Here is a 22,682-nt window from a genome sequence, read left to right on the forward strand (position 1 = left end):
TAGATGGGTAGTATTGTCTCAAATGGAACACTGCGTAGAGTTTTAGTAAACAGAGAATAAGCGGTTTCCCAGACAAAAGGGAGATGATGTCACAATGCATGTCAGTGAAATCTATTTTTTCATTGTAATTGTGATGTCATTGGTACTTGTTTTGCTCAACGTGACCTCAGTCACCATCATATTGATAGCCCCGCCTCTTGTTACGTAACCAAAACTGTGACTGTTGAGTATCCAGTGTTACACACTCCATTTCTTGTATATATATATATATATATATACTACAAAAGGGTGTAAAATAGTGCACAAGTATGCAATTTGACAATGCAACTTTTTCAGACAGAAGTCAATATCTCTATCTTTCTGTGCATAAGTCATTTTAGTGAAGCTTCACAAGAATAGCATCATATTGCTGTTTTTAAACATATACTTCTCTTGTTAGTCTTTAACTATCTAGAAACAGTACATCCTAGTCTCATGCATACTTTACTTGCACTCTCAGCACTTTTCCAAACCCTCTGTGCTTCAGATGTCCACCTCTTTCTTCCGCTGTGTCAGTGGCAGGTTGTTATTAGTGAAAGCTGTGGGCTGCAGTGGGTTGGTCCGCATGTTAATGGCTGACGAGCAGCGGTGCCGTATTGTCACAGCCTGCCGAGGCACATCGGCTCTCCAGCCACCCTGTGACGGAGCCGGGCCATCCGCCGCTTTCCAACACTACCGCAACAGATGGTCCATTTGGAAGAGGCCCACCGAGGAGCTTGAGCCATCAGATGTCTCCTTTAGAATGGCCAAGAACAAACACGAGCCCCTCAAAGACTTGGCTGGATTTGTTGAACCGTTGAACCAGCTGCGCAAGATTAAAGTCAAGAGTATAAGAACCTCAAATGAATAATTTTCTGGCACAATGATGATTTGGATAGTTTTCTTACCATGGGTGCTTCTGAAATATAGACATGGTTTGGAAATTATATATATATATTTTTTTTTTTGGGGGGGGGAAATAACTTCAGCACAGATTTTACATCAGTCTTATTGTCTTTATTCTTTTTTAAACATTGTACCTCGGTAATACCTTTTTCTTGTTGGCATGTGCAATGGTAGTTTTTTTGGAGCGCCATTTTAAGACACAATTATGTGAATAAGGGAGTCTTTTCGTGGCATATTTCAGATCTTTTTAAATTTTGTGTTGGCTGTAAATGAGCACAGCATTGAATTACTCACTACATATGGCTGTTATTAACCCTGAGGTTTGAGTTTGAAGAACCTTGCTGTTAGATTTCTCATTTCAAGATGTGTCCTTCTGCATTGAATAACTACAGAACCGTGTGTTTTAGAAATAAGGGTTGTTGCTGTCAGTCTGTATCTTTATAAATTTATATTTTCAATGGAGGAGGATCTAGAAACTAGAACTGTGAGAGTGTGAGCCATAGATGTGCTAATGCATCATGGGGATCCAAAGATGCACATTGATGTCTTGGCACCTTCCTTTTTATTTGTAAAGAACAACGAGGTAATTTACTCCGTTGGAATATGTAAAGTGATTTGGCATTAAACTGCAGTGTTTCTAATGGAAATCACACTTTCTCTCGGGTTTGGTTGCACATAACCTGGAGCAAAAAGCAAACCTGTCTGTTGTCTCTTTTGGGTTCTGTCACTTTCTTGACCTGATCTGTCTGTTTGTTTGTTTGAATTCTAACACAACAACGAAATAAACAAAGTGTTGTAAAATCTTCAAAACTTTTCAATAGATTCCAGTCTGTAATATGTGTATCTGTAATGATAGTCATGTAAACCAGGAAAGGGAGCATGGGACGAGTTCAGGGACGAGTGCTTTTAAATGGGCTACTGGTCAGCTATTTCATTAAGGCAGAGGAAAGATGGCTCTGCTAACAGCCCATTTCTATTTTCTGGGTGTCTGGGGGGTGAGAATGGGTTGTGCCAGCTGCTCGGGGGTAAGATGTCATGTGTGTGTGATGTCTGCTTTAGTTCTTAAAAGTGAACTTTCTCATTACAAACTTCTTACCTCGCCTCAGTTAAAGTACAAGTACTTTGCACTCCTAAATGACATTGTTGTGCTCATAAATGTGTTATAAGCAGCTCCGTTGTCATAAGGGTTTTAGTTTGAAGATAACATGCGTGAGTTAAAGTTGTATGCATACAACATGACTGCATGCTTGTGTAACGGAGAAAATAATGTCTGTTGCCTTTTCTCAGATTGAATGATACGCTTTCTTCGCTCACTGTCTTTTTTTTAATTCAATTTTTTGAACACGATCAGTAACGCAGCTCTCTGTGGTCTCGTCTAGTCAAGTAAAATGTGTTCGAGACCTAAACCCTCTCATCGCCCAAAGCTCTTAGGTGAGCACGCAATGAACATTTCACACAAAGATGTTTCACTCTTCTGCAGCACCAACTGTTGATCATCCAAAGGGTTTGATCTGGTACAAAAACTCCTATTAAATTCTCAGCGGTATTCCTCAAAGGCCCCAGCTGATGGAGGGGCCAGTCTTATAACACGGGAGGTTATAAACTCATAACATCCAGACCGGCACGCTGGTGCTAATTTGAGTGTCAGCTTGTGGTGGATGCCTCCCTGTTGAGAACCGTGAGTTATGAGCCGCAGATGAAAGCGAGGGAGTGTCCCGAGCCTCTTTGAATCCGTAAAGCTACACATCATCTACTGCTGTTGCCATGTTTGAGAGGATTGGATGTTAATACTCGGCCCATACAAACACACGCATTGAAAGTAGCTCCATCTACAGTAAGTTTATGTATCTATTATACAGCCACAAACATATTGAAGACACCATTCCTAATGTTCATTCAATCAGCATTTCTAGATGTTTTGTGGCCATTCCAGACCAGCGTCTCACATAAAAAAGAATGTTTGAACTTTTTCTAAATCCATGTACAAATAGGACTGTTGTATTGCTTAAAAGTGAATATGAACTTGTTTTCTTTGCAGTATTTGAGGTGACAGATAAAGCTTCCTCTTGTTTTCACATGTTTTCACATGTTTCACAAGTGCAGATAGAAACTGTTTTTATTTAGAAATTTGGGAAAAATATTACGTACCTATAGATAGTAAATTATAATTTGAAATGGTCTCTTAATTGAGTTACATAATATACATATGTAAATATTAGGGCTGCAACAACTAATCGTTGTCAACGAATTTCATTATCGAATTGTTTGTCTGTGACGTCACTTGCGAGCCACACAGTTCTAAATCAAGCTCGTCTTCTTCCCTTTTAAAATGACCGTTTTGGACATGTCTCTCCGTGCAGCATGAGCTGCGCAGTTTTTAAGTCAGACGAAAAAGTTGCACAAATTTCATACGTGTTTTGCATGCACCTCTTCAAGCTGCGCAGTTTTAAAGTTTAAAGGGGAGAAGTTTTAACTTATGTTTGTTTATATGTATGATATGCTTATGTGTATATTGTTGTTACAGTTGGAAGGCATGTTTGCATAATATATGCTTTTATTGACACTTTGATTATTCCATTAAAACAATTATGTGTTTGCTCTAAAATACGTATTTATTCCTTCTGTATATTCTATATATTTAATAGTATATCAATAGACCTTGCATGTCGAATTAAGCGAATGTCATGCTGTCATCTCCTGGTTCTCTTGCAGTTTTATTAGATATCATGTATTATATATTATTATCATCAGATACGGCATTTTATGCTGCACATTGTGTACTTTACATTTTAGAAATGGCTCAAGTTGTTACTTAAGAACTCTCTTTGCTAGACATCAATAACTTTCAGTACAGTACAAGAGCAATATATAAATAGTTTTAAACAAACCTTTTAATTTGTGGATTAGATTTGGCCCGATTCCACACATTACATCTTTCAAGGCTCCGGTGAAGCAGAAATGCATGCGTTTATATCGTTGAAGATGCCGGTGTCTGGTTACCGTCTCTCATTTGCTCTTTTTTGGCTGTGAGTGTGAGGAATTTAATAATCGCCATCCCTAAAATTACTGCCCTCACCTCAAGGTTAAAATAACTACCCCTGAAGTTTGATTGAAACCAGAACGTTTGTTTGAAGTCTGTTATATCCCTTAACATACGTGAACTTCAGCGTGGCGTAAGTTGTGTTTCGTACTCGCATAAGAGGCTTCTTTGTTTCAAATGTTTTTAGTTCAAGTGTTTGATCATTTTTCTTTCCCTTTATTTCACTAATAAATTGTTTGTCTGATGAACGGCAAAATAGTTTGTTGGTTTGAACCGTAAGGCCTGATATCTTTATTATAGCTTCTTTTATGTGCTCGTAAATGATTTATGAGAGCTGTTTGCTTGTTTTAATGGCGTAAAGTGTCAGGTTTTACAGTTGTGTAGTGTCAGATAAACCTGAATGCACTTATTGTTAGTGGTGTTTGCTGAGTCAAGCATCATTATGGCTGAGGGTTTGCCTTTCTGCAAATCTCTCAGACTAAGTATTGAACCTTGGCTTACAACTCTTCCCACCTTACCAACCACATACTGTAACAATGCACTAAAAACAAACCATTAAACAACGCATTGACATTTACATTTAGTCATTTAGCAGACGCTTTTTTCCAAAGCGACTTACAAATGAGGTAAACAATAGAAGCAATTGGAACAACAAAATGCAGGAAAAACTGGTCTCACAAAGCCCAGCACAGTATACAAAGCTATGTTTTTTTTTTGATAGACAGAGTAGAAAATAAATAAAATCTGTACTAATCGTTCAGGTGCTGATGGAAGGGATGTGTTTTCAGTTCACAAATGTGGAACCGATCCAGAGAAGGTACGCGAGAGTGAATTCTTTCCTGTTTGGGATGGCAGCACAAGACGTTGTTCGTTTGCAGAGCGCAGGGATCTGGTGGGTACATAAGTCTGTATTAGCGAGTGAAGATATGGGGGTGCCGAACCAATGGTGGTCTTGAAAGCCAAGAGCAGAGCTTTGAATTTGATGCGAGCGAGTATAATGTAATCTAATGAAGAGAGGAGTGACGTGAGTGGTATTGACAACCATCAAAGGACCATTCAGGTTTATAATGATTTGCGTACTTTACAAAGAAAAAGCAATCCTTCTGTTTTGTGTTGGTAATGATAAGATTCTTGACCTTTTTAGATCCGCCACTTGTGTTTGGTGGTTTCATTGAGCGATGATCAGATTTAGTTTGATTCAGATAATGTTATCGGACTATCACTTTAACTCCAGTATTTTGGGACTGTGCATCGTGGCTAGGCATGGGCCGGTACCGGTATGATGTTTTGGCGGTATAATAACCTTAATAAACAAATACCACAGTTTCATGGTGTTGCGCTTTTATTATTACAACTCTAAAATGTGTTACTTCCAAATGTCTGCTTGTCCAAAAAACTACTTTTCAACTGGACACGATACATTTCATTTTGAACCAACATATACAACGTGTGTCAGGTAAAATTAAAGCCTTAAAATTACAATATTCTTTCAAGAAAAATATTTTTGTCAAATATATTGAGACTTAAATATCAAATATTGAATTACATTTAGTTCTGTAAACACAGCTCATACCTTAGAAACGGTTTCACAGAAAATATTTGTGGTTTTGGACATTTAAACCTCGGTATACCTTGGAGACGGTATTCGACCCATACCCAATCGTGGCTGTCGTGTCAGGGATGGTTTGGATGATCCGTCAGCTGTCTTTTCCTCTCGCTGTTCAGGTATATCTGGAGTAAATGCATTCACACGCCACTTTTGGGTTTCTAAATATATTACATCGAAAGTTAGTTTGGTATAATGAATGCTTCCTGGGCAAAAAAGAATACAACAGTTACTTATGTTATCTGTGCCTGGCATTTGATTTTATAATGATATAGCTTAGAGAAAGGTTCAGGCGTCATTTAAAATATGCCAGATTTATTTGATATTCCTAGCTAATTTTATGTCATTAGCGGCAGTTGATGTGAGTTTTCAGAATTCGAGTTTTATCGATATTGCCAAGTAGACCTTGTAGCACTTTTTGTAATTTGGAAACCTTAATGAATGTCTCCTTCCAGCGCTTTGGTTCTAATCTTCTCTTCGAGCGCTCTCTGTAGCAGATAATAGTGGAAGATGATTTTAAAGGTGCAGGCTTTCATCCTCCGACTGCATATTAATACTCTCGCAGCCCTAATCAGGCCACCATGTCAAAAGATTATTTTAAGACCTGGCGATAAAGCTCCGCTCTGCACAGAGAAACAGAAAACCAGTCATCCAAAGACCGAAAATGAGTTCATTGCCATAATTAGTCTCGAAACCTCCCCCTTCCCCAATCCTATTTCTTTGGCCTTGGAGGTTGACCAGAGATAATGATTGCTGAGTTTCTCTTGTTAAACACCCGTGTGTGTGTGTGTGTGTGTGTGTGTGTGTGTTTGTGTCAGCCTTTTATCATCACTGTGGCTTTCTTCTCCGTCACACACACAGACAGAAGGCCCGGTCAGATAATGAACCCCGTGCAGGTCAGGGGTCATGAGGAAGGTATATTTTTTGCTGACTAAGGAGCTGCACTGGAATAAAGGACCCTTCTGGAGAAAGAAATGGCCGATTGAAAACATTTATCAATGTCTTTGTTTACATATAAGTAAGATAAGTGTGCAACCAACGTGAGGTCTAGTTTATCTTTAGTTTGTCTGCTACAGTTCAGAGTTTGTTTTTACATGGAAGCAGAAAGTGTTTTGACATTAAAGCATCATCAACAGTCATTTGAATGTAGTTTGTATAGATAAATGTGTGCTTAAAGATTTGTAATGGTTTGTAAAGACACCATTGAATGAGACTCTTTTAGTCACAGTTCACTAGTCCTCAAGTTCATCTCGAGCTGTGTTTTGTAGATGGAGTTTTTCTCTGTGAGTCTGCTCTGTGTGTGTGTGTTTTAATCATTGTGTCGTTGTGAAAAGAGATTACGTAATCCCAGTCTCTGGGTTTTGTCCTTGTTCATCCTTTTAAAACAGCCTCTCTCATTTAATGAAGTTATTTCAGGAAGTGCTTTTGCCGCTTCAGCATTCCAGTGAACGCGGACGGTCAGGTTAGAGGATTGGAGATCCAAAATCTTGCTGTCTGTTGATGAACACTAATGAATTCTTGTATATTAAAATGCTGTCATGTTATCGTTTTACATAGATCTAAAAATGTTAACGCTATAAAAAGCAGAAACATTCAACATTAAATGACTCCAGAGGGTTAATAAATGTCCTTTGAAGCGACGCAATACTTTTGAGAGAAAGCAAATAATATACAGAGATCAGCGTGATAAATCCGGATGACGGCACATGGATAACTGAATCGTGTCTTGTGACAATTTTTTGCATGTCTCGTGAGTATATATCACAAGATATGTAAATATTGACAGGATTCGTTTTTCAGTGACATACTTTGTGGGTTTGTTTAAAGCCACAATATGGAATAATTTTGTTATGAGATATCCAAAAATCACTTGCACAGTGTCAGTGTGATACATTCTATGCAGTTGTGTACTTGCGTTATCCCAAATGTTCCCAAGAATCTGCAAACCCAGAGAAATTCCTATTTAAAAAAATGGCCCGTCCCTTATCTCGCTTGTACAGTATTTGTCGCATATCAGTGACGTAATATCCGCTGCTCCACACTACCCTCAGTTTTCCGGTTGTAGAAACTACGGCATCACGCAAATGCGGAAGTGGTTATACAGCATCTGGGACGCAGCATCTGTTGTTCTGTTATTATGGATCACGATTACTCTTTGGCGAGTAAAGTAAACCCAAAAAAGTGTAAACGTAGTTTACTGTTTAAACAACGACTGTATGTTTTAAACACTAAAAACTGTGTAGCATTACGCTACCAAATCAATTAACAAAGTCCGATATCATTCGCGGCAAGCTCATTCATTACGATGACATAAAATAAAATTCATTCATTACTTCATCCGTGAACATAATGGCGATTTCCATACACCTCTGGATGGTGAAAACGACATTTCCCATAATTCCACACTACTACATAACGTCATTTTGCTTTGCCTTTTGTTTTTAAAAGTGCACAATTTAGCGGTCATAAAACATTTACATATTGTGGCTTTAAATTCCTAATGTGCCTTAATGTGCAAACATTACTAACCAGAAACAATAACACTTATAATTTTCAATAACATCATTCAATAACAATTTGGGCCTCTTAATGAGTGCATGTCACCTCTCTCACTATTGGCTTAAAGTCTCAGTGTGTTATATGTTATCATCAGGACTGTAGCCAGCACAAATCACATCCCAGCACTAGCTACACTATATGAAAAGATGCCAGCTGTGCATTGATGTCAAACCATCTTGTCAGGGTCAAACCTGTGCATAATGAACCTGTAATAATACTCAGTGCAAGTCTATGTAATCGCAATATATGGTCACTGTTTTGCCCCCGGCTGCTCTTTAACCCCCCACACACACACATACATACGTTGTGTTACAGGCGATGGCATATACGTACAGACTAATCTTTGTGTGGCCCACATTCACCCTGCAGATGTTGTTTGTCCTGCAAATCTAAATGTTTGACACCAGATTGGAATCATGGGATAGTGTCAACATGTTAAAGACAGGCTGGTTAGCCCTTTCTTCATGTTTTCATAGGCCTTGTGAAAATAGAAAGAGAGATTAGCGGTTATGTTCAGAAAACACATATTTTTGTTATAGGTCAAGCAGTATGATACATTTAGCAGATTTTGTCATGTTACAGGATTCTATACGGCACGCTATGCCACTATTTCTGGATGCACAAATATGGGATTTACACTTGTGAACATGAAAAAGCCATTTAGGTCCTCAGAGTCACCTTCCCAACCTTTTTTTTTGTTCAATGAAGCATGAAAAAATGCTTTCGGTAACACTTTACAATACGGTGTTTTTTGTTAAGAACCTTGTTGTTTTTCCATTTTAGCTTTTTGTCCTTCAGCTCTTGTCAACAGTCACAACTTTTGATTGTAAAAATATCAGTAATTGGTAAAATGAACATGAACAAGGATTAAGAAATACTGTAGAAGTGTAAACATGTTTATTGTTATAGATCATAGTAGCTAATGCGTTTACTATTGTTAACAAATACAGTATTTTTGTTGCCAGTTGTCTTTTTCTTTAACACCTACGTGTTTTCTAATTGATTCAGAGGTTATAGCAAAATAATAGAGTATTAGTTGATGTGCTATATGTTGTTTAAAGTGCCGGGAAACATCATATGTGACTTTATATACTGTATATTATATAGCACAGCTAGGAATGCACAATATTGAAGGACATTATGTGATATGTGACAACTTGCTAAATTATGAGAAGTGCTTTAACAATGATTTTAAATTGTAAAATTAAAAACATTTAACATTGTTTCTGGATAAAGAAATGGTATATAAAGGCAACTTTTTCAATGTTATTGCAAAACCTTGCAGTTTTTTATAATTTTAATGATTATTGGTTTTACATGAAATGTACAATAATGCTTTATTTTGTTAAACAAATTCATAAAGTTGAAGATTCAATCCCTGAAATGTAAACTTGCATGTTAACAGTTGGTCTCTTTGGGTGCTGTGCAATGAGAATGACCTGATATATGAACATGTGTTTCACATCATAAAAAATACATATTTACCAATCATCATCCAGGAACAGCATTTCGCATTTGTTGTTCTAGGTAAAACAGGCTGCCACACAATGGGTTAATTATAAATCATATTTACATGTAATACTGCAATGGTGCACTTGAATGAGGGAATTCGTATTGCATAAAGATAAAGACGTTTTATATTAAGCTCTGTTCCCTTTGCCTGATATAAAAATGCAGTCTAAATTCTACTTTAGTCGTTCTGTACGGGTTAGCAAGAACGGTTTGATCCACTTTTAGCCTATAAGAGTAAGGAATGAACTAGCCGTTTATATTTCTAAATGATCTCTTTGTTAGATGTTTGGAAAGGAGTCATCATGCCTATCCTGTGGTACACACCCTACTGCTTATCTAACAGTCTTACATTGTTCTGTGGTCATAAGAACGTTTCAAGAAAGACACCCCACTGTTCTTGTAAAAGTCTCGAAAGTATGTGAATAAATATATTCTGTCGTCCTCTGTGCGAAGCATTAATGTGCTTTTGTCTTTCTCTCTCTTTGCTCCTGACAGATCTCTCTCCTCCAGCTGTCACCCTAAATTAGCTGAGCTCTGTGAAAGGAGAGCCGGTTCAACTGACCCCTTCTGCCCCTTGAAGCTCCAGCCGTCCGTGACACCCAAATGCTGCCTGTCTTTCGTCAAACTGGTCGCCCCAGAAGAAAAATGGACTTGTAGTGAAGGTCAACCCTTCGAGCGGGGTAACTCCCTCTGGGACGTCTCTTGAACTTCTTGAGAAAGCTGGTCCAGAGACTCTGATGGGTGATCTATGACAATGTCACCCATAAGGGGACCGGAGTTCTCTCTTTCCCAAGCAGCTGAATGTAGGATATGTGCTTGAGCCGTGGCCATCAACGATAAACCAAATCCTCCGCCTTCAGTTAGTTAGAGGCTCCTGTTGCGTCATGCAGTCATCTGAGGAATTGTTTAGCAGGAAGCTGAAAGCATTGAATGGGAGTATGGGACATCCAGCAACCAACACACAGGGAAAGTTGGAAGGGGCCGGTAAAGCCAACGGGACGCCCGCCATGCCTAAAATGGGGGTGCGAGCCAGAGTGACAGAATGGCCCCCGAAAAAGGAGAGCTGGGGAGTCAACTACGAAAGTGCAGTGACTTCGTTTCAAAACGGCCAGCCGGATCAAAGTGTAGACATTTCTGAATTGGGTGATGTACAGTTGGAGCCTGATTATTCAGATCCGAAATATTCCCTGAGCGACCTTCTTAGTCGATCTCCGTTTAAGGGGCTTCATCCCATTCGACAGCGGAGTAACAGCGATGTGACAATCAGCGACATCGACGCGGAGGACATAATGGACCAGAACGCCGTCAACCCGAACACGGGCGCATCGCTGCATCGAGAGTACGGCAGCACGTCCTCTATCGACCGGCAGGGTCTCGGCAATGACGGTTTCTTTTCCATGCTACGTGGATATCGGATTGATGCTTCGGACCATCGTAGTGCCCCACCTGTAGGCTTTCCGGAGCTCCTACGGTACGACACGACCCTCTCCCCTAGCTTGCAAACGGCTACTCAGATAGCCCGTGGTGAGATCGTCCACGTCTCGGGCTATGACTACGTGGACAGCTCCCTCCTCTACAGCCGAGAAAGAGAGAAGTCCTTTATGCATCGTCTCAAGTCAGATTCATCCGAGACGTCGCTGTTCAGAAAATTGAGGACTATTAAAAGCGAACACGACGGTTTCCGCCTCTCCACCGAGCAGGATGACCGCCGACCCCTCAGCTTTCAAAAGTGCTTTGCTCACTATGATGTCCAAAGCGTTCTCTTCAACATCAGCGAGGCGGTGGCCAGTCGGGTCATTCTCAGTCAGAGGAAGAACATCACTACCGGAGCTTCTGCAGCATCTCAGTATCAAGTCACAGGAGCTGGTCAAACCAGTGGAAATACAGCCGGGATGGCGTCTATGTTAGATTCTCCGCTGGGCAGTCGAGAGGACCTGAACCCAAAGGAGAACTTGGATGCTGATGAAGGCGATGGGAAAAGCAACGGATTGGTGCTAAGTTGCCAGCATTTTCGTAATGAGATTGGTGGAGAGGCTGAGAGGAGAATCTCACTGTCCAGGGCCAACAGTGCCGGTTATAATGGAGGAGGAGAAAACTGTTCTTTTGAGTCGTCTTTAAGCTCTCACTGTACCAACGCCGGTGTGTCTGTGCTGGAGGTTCCACGAGAAAACCAACCCATCCACCGTGAAAAGGTCAAGCGCTACATTATCGAGCACATCGACTTGGGGGCGTATTATTACCACAAATATTTCTATGGAAGAGGTAAAACATGTCATTGTGTGTCTGTTTAAAAAAATCACTGACTAAAAATCTTGGCATTGCCATTTGTTGAAATGGAACCTTGTGAAGGACCAACTTTATATTGGCATGTAAAGTCCCAGTGAAATGAAAAATTACAATTCCTATTTTCTTTATGAAATATTGCAGTGTTTATTGTAATTAGCTTATCAGTTTGGATCATTTTCTTTTTAAAATTCATGTGCCCTCATAATCTTTAGTTAAAATGCACTTCGATCCATCTCAAATGACATCAGTTAGACGACTTGGGCGGAGCTTCTGTTAACCCCTCCCCTTCAACTGTCAGACTGCTCCCAGTTCCATTTCAAATACATTTATACATCCAATCGAATCGCAGTGCGCAAACAAGCCACGGTTACTAATTTTTTCATTGTAAATTCCATTTAACTTGGAAATGCCTCAGAACACAGAAGTGAAAACAATCACAACATGCATTTCACGGGGACTTTAAAGGGAAAGTTCACTGAAAAATGAAAATTATTTCATCAATTATTTATCCTCAAGTCGTTTAAAACATGTGTGACTTTCTTCCTTCTGCAGAACACGAAAAAAAGTATATTTAGGAAACTGTTGGTAGCCAAACAACATTGACCCCCCAATCGACATCCATTGTAAGGACACAAAACCACTAAGGCTTTCCTCAAAATATCGACTTTTCTGTTGCACAGAAGAAAGAATCTTAAATTTGAGAACCGTTTTAGCATCATTCAAATGCTAACTGCAATTTGCTAAATAATTTTTTTGTACTTGTTTGTTTTTCATTCAGCGATTCCAAGAATGTCTTTCTTCGAAACGTAGTTAAATCATTACATATCGAAGTGTAAACACCATATTTCTTTGGCATGATGATGGGTGTTACACATTCGATGCAGTGAAACACTTGCGCCGGGGATGGAGGTGTGAAAATGTTCTCCTGTCTTTGTGCTGTGATTTGTCATGTGAGACAGGACAGGGTGAGGTGCAGCTGTTCCTCTCAGGGGAACAGTGATACGGGTGAGGCTCTGAGAGGGCAGACGGGAATCTCTCCTCACACAGCCGCGCCTCTGCTCCTCATTAAAACACCTCCTTGTGTCTGGGAATGTAAAAGGCAAACGATACCTCGACGGCACAATGTCATCCGTGTTTGAGTGAGAGAGAAGGTGTCCGTGGCTGTCGGACTGTTATTTTATTCTGCATGTCTGCACATCTGCACGGTCCTGAAGGATTGAGTTACCCGTTCCTACAGTGTGAAAAACAGCTGCTCAACCTCTCGCCATGCAGAAATTCATCTTATTTTTGTGACCGTGCTGAATAATGAGCGTCGGACTGAAAGCCGCGATTGTATCCTGCACGTTCACAGGCTTCCCAGCATAGCGAATGAGCCAATTACAGCCCTTCTCAAATGACGATAAATCACGTTATGTTGGGAAATAGATAATCATTCGCCGTGCCGTCGCTGGGCTCCCATCCGGCAGAATAGCTCAATTTCCTCTGAGCGATCCACTGCCTTTATTTATGTGGGTTTATATTTGAGATGGTGATTAGTATTGTGTGTTTAATGCTTGACTTTAAGTGCTGCCCAAAGAGGAGAGACTCTAAAGTCTTTCTAATAAAACTTTTAGCATGATTCATCAGTGATTGCTGTTCACGAGTAGAAAGAAATTTGTCTTCGTAATCTTTCATAATGTTATAACCCTAGAAATTTTCCTTTTTTGCTTTATTCTTTATCTAGGCCGTAGACCTATTTCTATCTATTATTTTAGCGCATATGAAAAAATACTGTAGTATACTATAAAATTACACTAGTATTTACTATAAACCACATACTGTAAGCTGTAAAGTATTCCATAGTATTTATTGATGTGGGTGGAAATACTTCAAATTACTTTATATATGAAGCTGTAGTGTTTGTGAATACTACATCACTTAGCGCAGAACTACATTTTTTACTTGTATACTGTAATGTTGACTACTTTAAATGTGTCATATACTGTATTGAGGATTGAATTATAAAATGGAAAAGTTTTTTTCCGTATTTGTTAGAATGTATTATGATTTTTTATTATGGTTGGAGGCTGTTGACCTTTCATATCTCATGCTCAGCCCATCAGCATCTCTACAGGGACGAGGAAAGGACAGACCTGTCAACACCTTCTTCCCCGGAGTCTCAATCTCCTTTCACACCCTTTACTCCATGATGCTTTTATCACCTGGGGATAAACATTGATTCCATTAACTTTCACTTCCATTTTCCATTTCCTCTTTGTTACAGAGATGCTATGGGATCTGAGGATGCAAGATGTGACATGCCTATTTGAAGTCACATTACTGCATGAATATTTGTTGGTGCCTTGATAGCTTTTTTTAATTCACGTAATTTCATTTTAATTCACTTTAATCATTAATTACAGGCTATACAAGATGCTGTCAACAAACTTAGTTTTTACCTTGTGTTGAATGTTTATTAGGTTTCACAGTAGGCCTGAGAGAAATCTGTTGAGCATTTAGCAAACAACATGATTTTTTTATGCAATCACAGTCAAAAAGACTGGTGACCTTCGTGTCGTTCCAAACATGCATGACTTTCTTCTTCAGAACACAAATATATATATTTTAAAGTATATTGGTAAACAACACATCTATGTCTATCTCTGCAAGCCTGTGAGAAAACGAGCCGTTCAGATTTCGCTCCCTCTCTGACGTAGGTAGCCGTCCTTATTCTAATATTACCATCCCTTTTTCAGAACGTGTCCAACCATGGTGCTGCCTTTCGCATATAGATAACGTGAAGCGTTTGTTAGGAGTCTGTTCGCTTATAAACATACTTGTCAGCACTCCCGTTAGAATCTCCCGTTTTTCACACCCATCTCCCGCAACCCTCCCGTGTTGTTATTTCACCCGTGAAACACCGGAACGCAATCACGGGTCTCCCTCCCGAATGGGTCGTGCCCGGGTCAATGAAGAGACGTATTCATTTCTCATTTGCTTTATGTGACCCTTCCTTCTTGGGTAACTGTAAGGCTACTTTCACTTATATAAGAGTGCGTATGGTTTGTCATGTGTGCTTTTGCGTATATAAAACGTGACGACTTTGTTCGAAGTCTGTTCGCTTATAGAAAACGATGTGTTTGGTGTTTAAAGACGAGACATAGCCATGGCTGCGTTTTCTGATGAAAAGGGCCTAGCAGATACTAGCAGCTCATTTGCACTTAAGGACACACCAAAACACAGCGTTTCTCCTCGCATGCAAAACTGGACACCTACAGTAGAGCATAAAAGATCTGTGGTGTATCTTGAGCTGAAGCTTCAGACAAATTCTGTGGACCCCTATGATTTATATTACATTTGTTTAAAAGTAGAAAGAAATCTCTCCTTTGCAAAGAAGAAAGAGTCAGATACCGGTTTTAAATGACATGCTGGTGAACAAATTATGACCGTTCTTACAGAAATAAAAATGCTATCACAACTCCAAAACAATAACACCTTGGTGTAGGTTAGGTGTTGGCATTTGTCATTCTGGAAAGCTGACAAGTGTGGAAAATCTAGAAACCACCAGAAGCTGGATTTTACAGCAGTGTTCAAATAAAGTGAAGCTTGGAGGACAAGTGGGTCTAAAGTCATCATGTGTTTTTTTTTTGCTTTAACCTTGAGAATTTGTCACAAGCTCTATAGAGTAGAAGAGATAAAGTGGATGACATATGAGGGTGTCTCCTGCTGCTTCTGTTCTTCACTTATGGCTTTGAGCTGGATTAAGGGCTGTTTGCAGATGATATTGTCAAATGTCACCTCCTGTGTGGATGTAAATCACATCTTTGCTGTAGGAAGCCACAGATAGGCTGCTCTTTTTTTCATGAATACAATTTGTGTCATAACACATCCCTTCAATGCCTGTTGTTCCCATTGACAATCATATTGCACAATTTTGGCCTGAGCTTTTTGACGTGGTGTAAACTGGGGCTCCAGACTGCAACTAAAATGGCATTTTGCGACCAGTTTTCTTCTAGTTTTTTACTGTGTGTGATAGTCAACTAGGTGTCATTCCGGTGTCACGGTTTCCCCCTTTCGTGGACGCCCACAATCCAGGTCGTCATTGACAAGTTTACACACACAACGTGAGCGCACTACGACGAGTCGCTGTTTGCTGTGACGGATTTCTTGAGGACGAATGATTTGATATTTGTTTAAAAGTAAACTCACCGCAGAGGAGTTCAGGAAACTGATTTATCTATAATAAATAGAGCTAAGTGGTCAGAGCATGGTGCTAGCAACGCCAAGGTCATGGGTTCTATCCCTGGGGATTGCACATAGTCAGAAACAAAAGTATAATTCAATTACATTTTATCCAAAGCGACTTAAATTTAAATGTCAATAATACTTCAAACAGTGCTGGATCACTTTTAAATCCGTTCACAGTAATAACGAATGACTCATGTTAAGTTTTATTTGTCGTTATATTTACATGTCTTGTGTGAACATGAGGAAAAGTGTCCTCGCGCATTAAAACCATCGTAAGAACATAATAACACAAGACCTTCCATTTTGCTTTAATGTGTAACACTGTAAACAATGAAATATGTTGTTTTTGACAAGCACAATTTCTGTTGGTTCAAATGATTTCAGATTACAGTCTCTCTATTTAGCACCAATAAATAACAAATTTTGTCTCCAGTCTCTGCCCCTTTTAAATAAGCAGAAGCAAATCTGCTGTCATCCAGTAACTTATTTGTCAGTATCAGTCACTTTTTGCTTGTGCTCCTAAAATTTTAAGTCAGGGGCTTCGGTGCTCCTTTTAAAAAAAGTTAGTCTGAAATTAGTCTCAAAGAGAAAGATGTTAAGTCCTGTCTGCTGCTGTGTGTTTTTTTTCTGTTTATAATCTACAATGGACTCATATGAACCATAATCTCCGATTTCACTGCTCGCTGTATATTGTGGATGTCTGTGGAGACGTGCCCTAGATCAGTTGCCACGTTACTGTCATGTGGAAGAAGGCAAAAAAACCTTTTCCCACTTTCATTCATTTTGCACAGAATTAGCATTTCACATGTGCCACTTCGTCTTTTCATCGTCATCAAATGTAATGTCTATTTACTTAGTAAATAGTCAAACCCAGACATGTTTAAATTTATTCATTGATGTTATATATTTTATGAGAACTGTGATGCAATTTGCTGACACGTGAATGTTAGGAATGCAAAACATGATTAATTTCTGTATATTTGATCTGTCCATTAACCGTTTCTTAGATGTATGATACTTTGTAACCTTATATCTCTTTTTCTTTCTTTCTCAGAACACCAGAACTATTTTGGGGTGGATGAGAACTTGGGTCCGGTGGCCATCAGTGTGAGGAGAGAGAAGTTAGATGATGGGAAGGATAAGGAGGGTTCACAGTATAACTATCGAATCACCTTCAGAACAAGTCAGGTAAAAACGGAAAGGATCTTCGTCACCATAGTTCATAGTGATAGTTCACCCCAAAATTAAAATTCTGTCATCATTTACTCGCCCGCTTGTCATTTCAGACCTATATGACTTTCTTTCTTTTGCAGAAAACAAAAGAAGATATTTTGAAGAATGTTGTTATCTGGCCCCCATTCACTTGCATTTGTTTGTGTTCATACAATGGAAGTGAGTTGGAGCCAGTGCTGTTCGGTTGCCAAAGTTCTTCAAAATATCTTCTTTTGTAATCTGTGGAAAAAAGAAAGTCATACAGGTTTGAAATGGCAAGAGGGTGAGTAAATCATGACAGATTTGTTGTTTTTGGGTCAATTTAACAATCAATATCCGGTGCCAATATGATATTTTGCTGTACAACATTTAATAAAATTGATTTCATGACCTTTCATTTTTGAAAATATATATTTTTATATTATTTCTATGTAAAAGGGATATTTCACCCAAAAATTTTAGATATTTGGAAGAATACCAGTAACCAAACTGATCTCATCCCTCATTGACTCCAACAGTAATTATTTTCCTTACTATGGCAGTAAATGAGGGATGAGATCGGTTTGGTTACTGATATTCTTTCATATCTCTTTAAGACCAAGGGGCGATTTCCAGGTTTTTACTTGAAATTGCCAATTGTTTTATATTTACAGACAATATCTGTGTTGTTTTCTGTCCAACCAAATGATGAAAATGTAAAATGAAAATAATTGGCCTTTGTATTTGAGGACAATAAAATCAATGATCCGAAGGCAGATTCTTATTAGTTGGATCAATGCTAATGAAACTCAAGCAAACGCAGGCTTTGATCTTCAGCTTCTTACAGTCTTTATTCTCAATTCAACACATAAACTACATTCTCAAAACACAGGAATCAACGTCTAGAAATGATGTTGTTGCTCTGAATTGTATAATTGTGTACAAGTTGTAAAAAGAAAACGTTAATATGTGTACGCTTCATGTCAAATGTGGCCGATTAGTTTGTATATGAATGATTGCTCAAGCTTTATACATGTGTATATATATATGTACAGTATATTAATCAGTGTTATATAAGTCTGTTGGCATTGTTGCTATGTAGGTGTAATAAATCTCTGCTCTCGGTTTGACTCCAGGGGTTTATGGGTTTTCATTTTTCAGCTAAGACAGATGGTTTAAAGCAGGATAATGTCCAGTCTGGTAAATTACTCTGTTGATGTGTGGCTGGTCCATATTTACCTCACCAGAGGCTTGTATTTGGGTCACGGCACAAACAGTGTTTGCTCTGTCATTATAAACAGGACATCGGTTTATTTCACCCGCCATCAGCGTGAAACATCAATAAAACAAGTTCATATCAAGTTGAGAACCGGGTTGATAACAGGACTTTATATAATTCATTTCTCATACATCAATTTTTTTAAGATCTGCTTTAGATTTCTTAAAGAGTCGACAAATTGAAACATAACTGCTTGATGTTACAATAAAAAAATCTAAAATGATTAAAGTATTTTCAAGTCAATTTATCTACAGTACCTGTATATTAAAGTAGTAAAGGTTAATATTGCGATTCTTCTCTTTCTCTCCCTGTCTGGCCTTTATCAGTTAACTACCCTGCGAGGGGCGATTCTGGAGGATGCTGTGCCGTCCACAGCGAGGCACGGGATGGCCCGTGGTCTGCCTCTAAAGGAAGTTCTGGAGTACGTGATGCCTGACCTGAACATCCAGTGCCTGAGGCTGGCCGTCAACTCACCGAAAATCCCCGACCAGCTCCTTAAACTGGACGAGCAGGGGGTGAGTCGCTGTTTATAACTATAAAATCTCACCAAAAACACAATCAGAAAAAGAGTCAAAGCCATTTATATGAAAAGTCAAAGCCAAAGAGTTCAAAGTTGAACATGTGTTGTATATGGTCTTCTCCAAAATGTGACTATATGGGACTATTTAAAAGACTTTGCACATAAAAAAAATTTGATTTTTCCCATGAGAGTGAACCAACAACACTTGACATCTGTAAACATGGCATTAGATGATTTCTGAAGAAGAAAATCAGCCAATATCATGCTAAGCGTCGATCAATAACATCTCCAGTCTTGCATTGATTTTCCAAGCTTCAGTGGAAATGCGAATGAGGATGGACTAATGTACCAAAATAACATTTGATTGTATAGTTGGAGACGTTCCATTAGCGCCCTCTTAATAACCACTGTTTCATTATTGCTCCATGAGGGAGTGTTTATTGGAGATATTGTTTACCTCTTCTAAATAAACACCACATTCTGTGTGTAGTGTATAATTTCACCTTTGCTTCGAGTGTGTTAAAGATATTTAGGAAAAACGTGCAAGGGGATGTTGTTGTTGTGGAAACGGTGAGTTACCATTACCATGTGTAGTGAGCGTGTTGTTTCTCTATGAGAATCACTCTGAAAGTTCCCAGGTTATTTTGGTCATAATGTTTGTGCTACGAACGAAAGGCTGCCACGACCCTTCGCCACAGCAAAAATAGAAATAGCCCTAAGAAATTTCCCTTAATGGACGCGAGAGCACTTTATTGACGATATTTTTATGTCTCTCTGCAGGGGTATGTATGGGTTTGTCCCAAAAGAGTTTTAAGAAGGAAAATCCATTGCGTTTAGTCAGGGGAAGCACTTAACCGTCTTTATTGCCTCTTGACACACTTCCTTCATTAAATCTGAGTATGTGTGTTGAACTGTTAACAAGTGGAAAAGTATTGTGCAGGCCGTAAGCGTAATGAATTTGGGTGTGCAGTGCATTTCTTTGTTTTGGTTGTTTAAATCTCTATGAAATCAAAGTGTTTTCTGGCTTTTAGTATGAATATGTTCGTCTTAAAGGGACGCTTCAACATGAGGGCGAATACATTAACATGATGATTTTATTGTCTCTCATATTATAATTTTTATGACATCATTCAGCACTTTAGCCTCTCATCAGAATAGCTTTGCGTGAAGAACAGACCCGACTTTCTCTCTAGCCCATGTGTGCTTGTGCATATTTATGCATTGTATGTGAAGACTCGTCTCGAATGAGAGGAGAGGAAGATGACCCGTAAACCACGCTATATGATATCAGCTTTATTAGATTAGGTTTTAGTCAACAGCGATATTTGATGTGCTGTTTACCACAACAATATATCTTGAGAGGAGAACTACTGCTACTAGATGGCTGCACGTTCAACACGTTTGTTTCTTCGGGAAGGAACAGTGGTCTTGGCCTCCAGGGAGGCAGGTGCGATAAACAACACCTATGTAACGTAATGCGCTAATGACCTGCCGTCTGCCACCCACGCGGCCCGGAGGGAAACGCTCAAAAGAGCAGATATCATATCACGTTACCCTGGACTGCAGCAGGACACGTTTACTGCCCGCTTGATGATAATGGATCATGAAAAGTGTACTTTATTTCCTATTTTATCTCTGGCTTCTCTTGCAAAATGACAGATTGATGGACCGCTTTGCAGCGGAAATCTTTTCGCTAGGGCACGACGGTAGCGTTCTAGAGGCAAATATACCAATTGTTGTTTTTCATAGATGGGAAAATGAAACGTAAAATACATCTGAAACCAAAGTCGGATAGGCACTCTTCCCCCTGATCACTGAATCTGTTTTATAGTAACAGGAGACCTGGCCTTAGCTTTAAAGTTGTGAGAAGTCAACAGGAGATAAACAGGCACATTACTGTCCCGAGGGCTGATGGGTGCAACAGAGCTCAACGATGATGTCACAATGGAGTTATGTAAAGGATTGGGCTTAAATCAGGATACGTCTGCATTTGCCTCCATCTTTGCTCTTCGTTTTCTGTCTTGTGGCATCCATGTCAATGTGAGGGTCAGGCTGGGCCTAGAGCCGTGCTTGACTTTTGAGATATAGAGAGAATGTGCTCGTCTCAGCACACAGAATTGAAATGAATGATCTGTGTCATAAAGAGTGTCTTAGTATGTTAAAATGTAGTCGACTGTGCTATTTTTTCAGAATGTTTGTAGTGTATTTTTCAGATGACCAGCTGCTCTTGTTTTGAAAAGTTCACATTATCTTTATTTTGAAATGTTCAACATTTTAGATTCAAAATTACGAATGACAAAAGTGTTGGGAAAATAAATCTAAACTGTTATGCGTTATCATCTTCAAAGCATGCCAGCCAGACCAAATATTTATTAGCAACAAGAACAACTTTTTACATGAAATTGTTTGTACGTGAATTAGGCAACATGACCTTTTCTAAATGCATTGCTGTGGGTTTATGTGATGGAAATGAAATCTAGACCGTTTTGCGAGATGTAAAGACCGTTTCAGTTTTTTTGTTTTGATTTAATTTCACATATAAAATAAGGTCTTAAAGATTGATGAAGTCTTAATGATTGACATTGTGATTAAGTTCTATGTGCTCTGTTGGTTTTAACATTTGTGTAGTGTTAAAAAACTGAAACGGAAAGCGGTCTGATGTTGTTTACATCTTGCAATATGTTCTACATATGCTTACTTTACATCTTTCTTTATTTAAGAAAACAAATGTGCTGATTACAGTATATACGCTATTGTTTTCATTATGAACATACCCAGGTGCGAGTTCTGTTAAATGGAAAACATTAACAAGATGAATGACATCACAATATTTCTTAAGTTGAATTTGACCGCTGTGTTTTCGAAACCAGTGATAGTTTGTTTTCCCGCCTGTTCTATAATAATTTAATAATTACATCTTCACATTCTGACACATTGAGGCGTGCTGCTGATGCAGGAAACATGAGTTTAAGCATCACTTCTCTGTTTATCTGTTTGTAAATAAATGAGTTTATGGGGTTAAGAGGTCTGCGTTTACCCCCTTTTTAACCCAAGCCCGCTATTTGACTGCTCTTCTCCCAGTAAATGTGTCTTTTCTAAAGCCAAGCCGGGCTGTTTCTCCTATGTACCACATTAGCTCTGCCCGAACAAACGCTATGGCTGCTCCATAATCCAAAACAGTCGGATGAAGGTTTCAGAGAGCAAGGTTGTCATGACAACAGCATGCTTCCATGCTGGGAATGCTTGACCTGCGTTCAAACTCTAGTCTGATCCCGGAGAACTGAAATATCAACTCAGTCATGCCGAGAAGCCATTTCTCCTGCCTCATTGGCCCCGCTCACTGTGTTAAAACTGGCTTAGTTTTGTAGGTAGGGTCTGTATTTACTGACAGCTCAATGCTGGACTGCAACTGACGTGGTTATCTTTTGTGTTTGTACTCAAGTGAAGAAACAAGAGTTTTAATCCGCTTTAAATGGTTTACTGGTTTTACTGGCCACCACGCTGGTTAAACTGGTCTGTTTTAGTGGTTTTAGAGGGC

At 39.1% G+C, this 22,682-nt stretch overlaps 1 protein-coding gene across 4 annotated transcripts in view; it reads left to right on the forward strand.

The window, feature by feature from the left end:
• LOC306903728 (signal-induced proliferation-associated 1-like protein 2) overlaps positions 1-22,682 on the forward strand; it is an 80,279-nt gene that overhangs the window by 19,111 nt on the left and 38,486 nt on the right. For all 4 annotated transcript variants that reach the window (XM_079473153.1, XM_079473155.1, XM_079473154.1 and 1 more), the window contains exons 2-4: positions 10,137-11,903; positions 17,209-17,342; positions 18,951-19,139. In XM_079473153.1, the coding sequence (XP_079329279.1) occupies positions 10,526-11,903; positions 17,209-17,342; positions 18,951-19,139 (1,701 nt within the window). In that variant the 5' untranslated portion in view covers positions 10,137-10,525. The remainder of the gene's footprint in view (positions 1-10,136; positions 11,904-17,208; positions 17,343-18,950; positions 19,140-22,682) is intronic.

This window comes from Barbatula barbatula, assembly GCF_947034865.1.
Source record: "Barbatula barbatula genome assembly, chromosome: 14".
NCBI classification, from domain to species: Eukaryota; Metazoa; Chordata; class Actinopteri; order Cypriniformes; family Nemacheilidae; genus Barbatula; species Barbatula barbatula.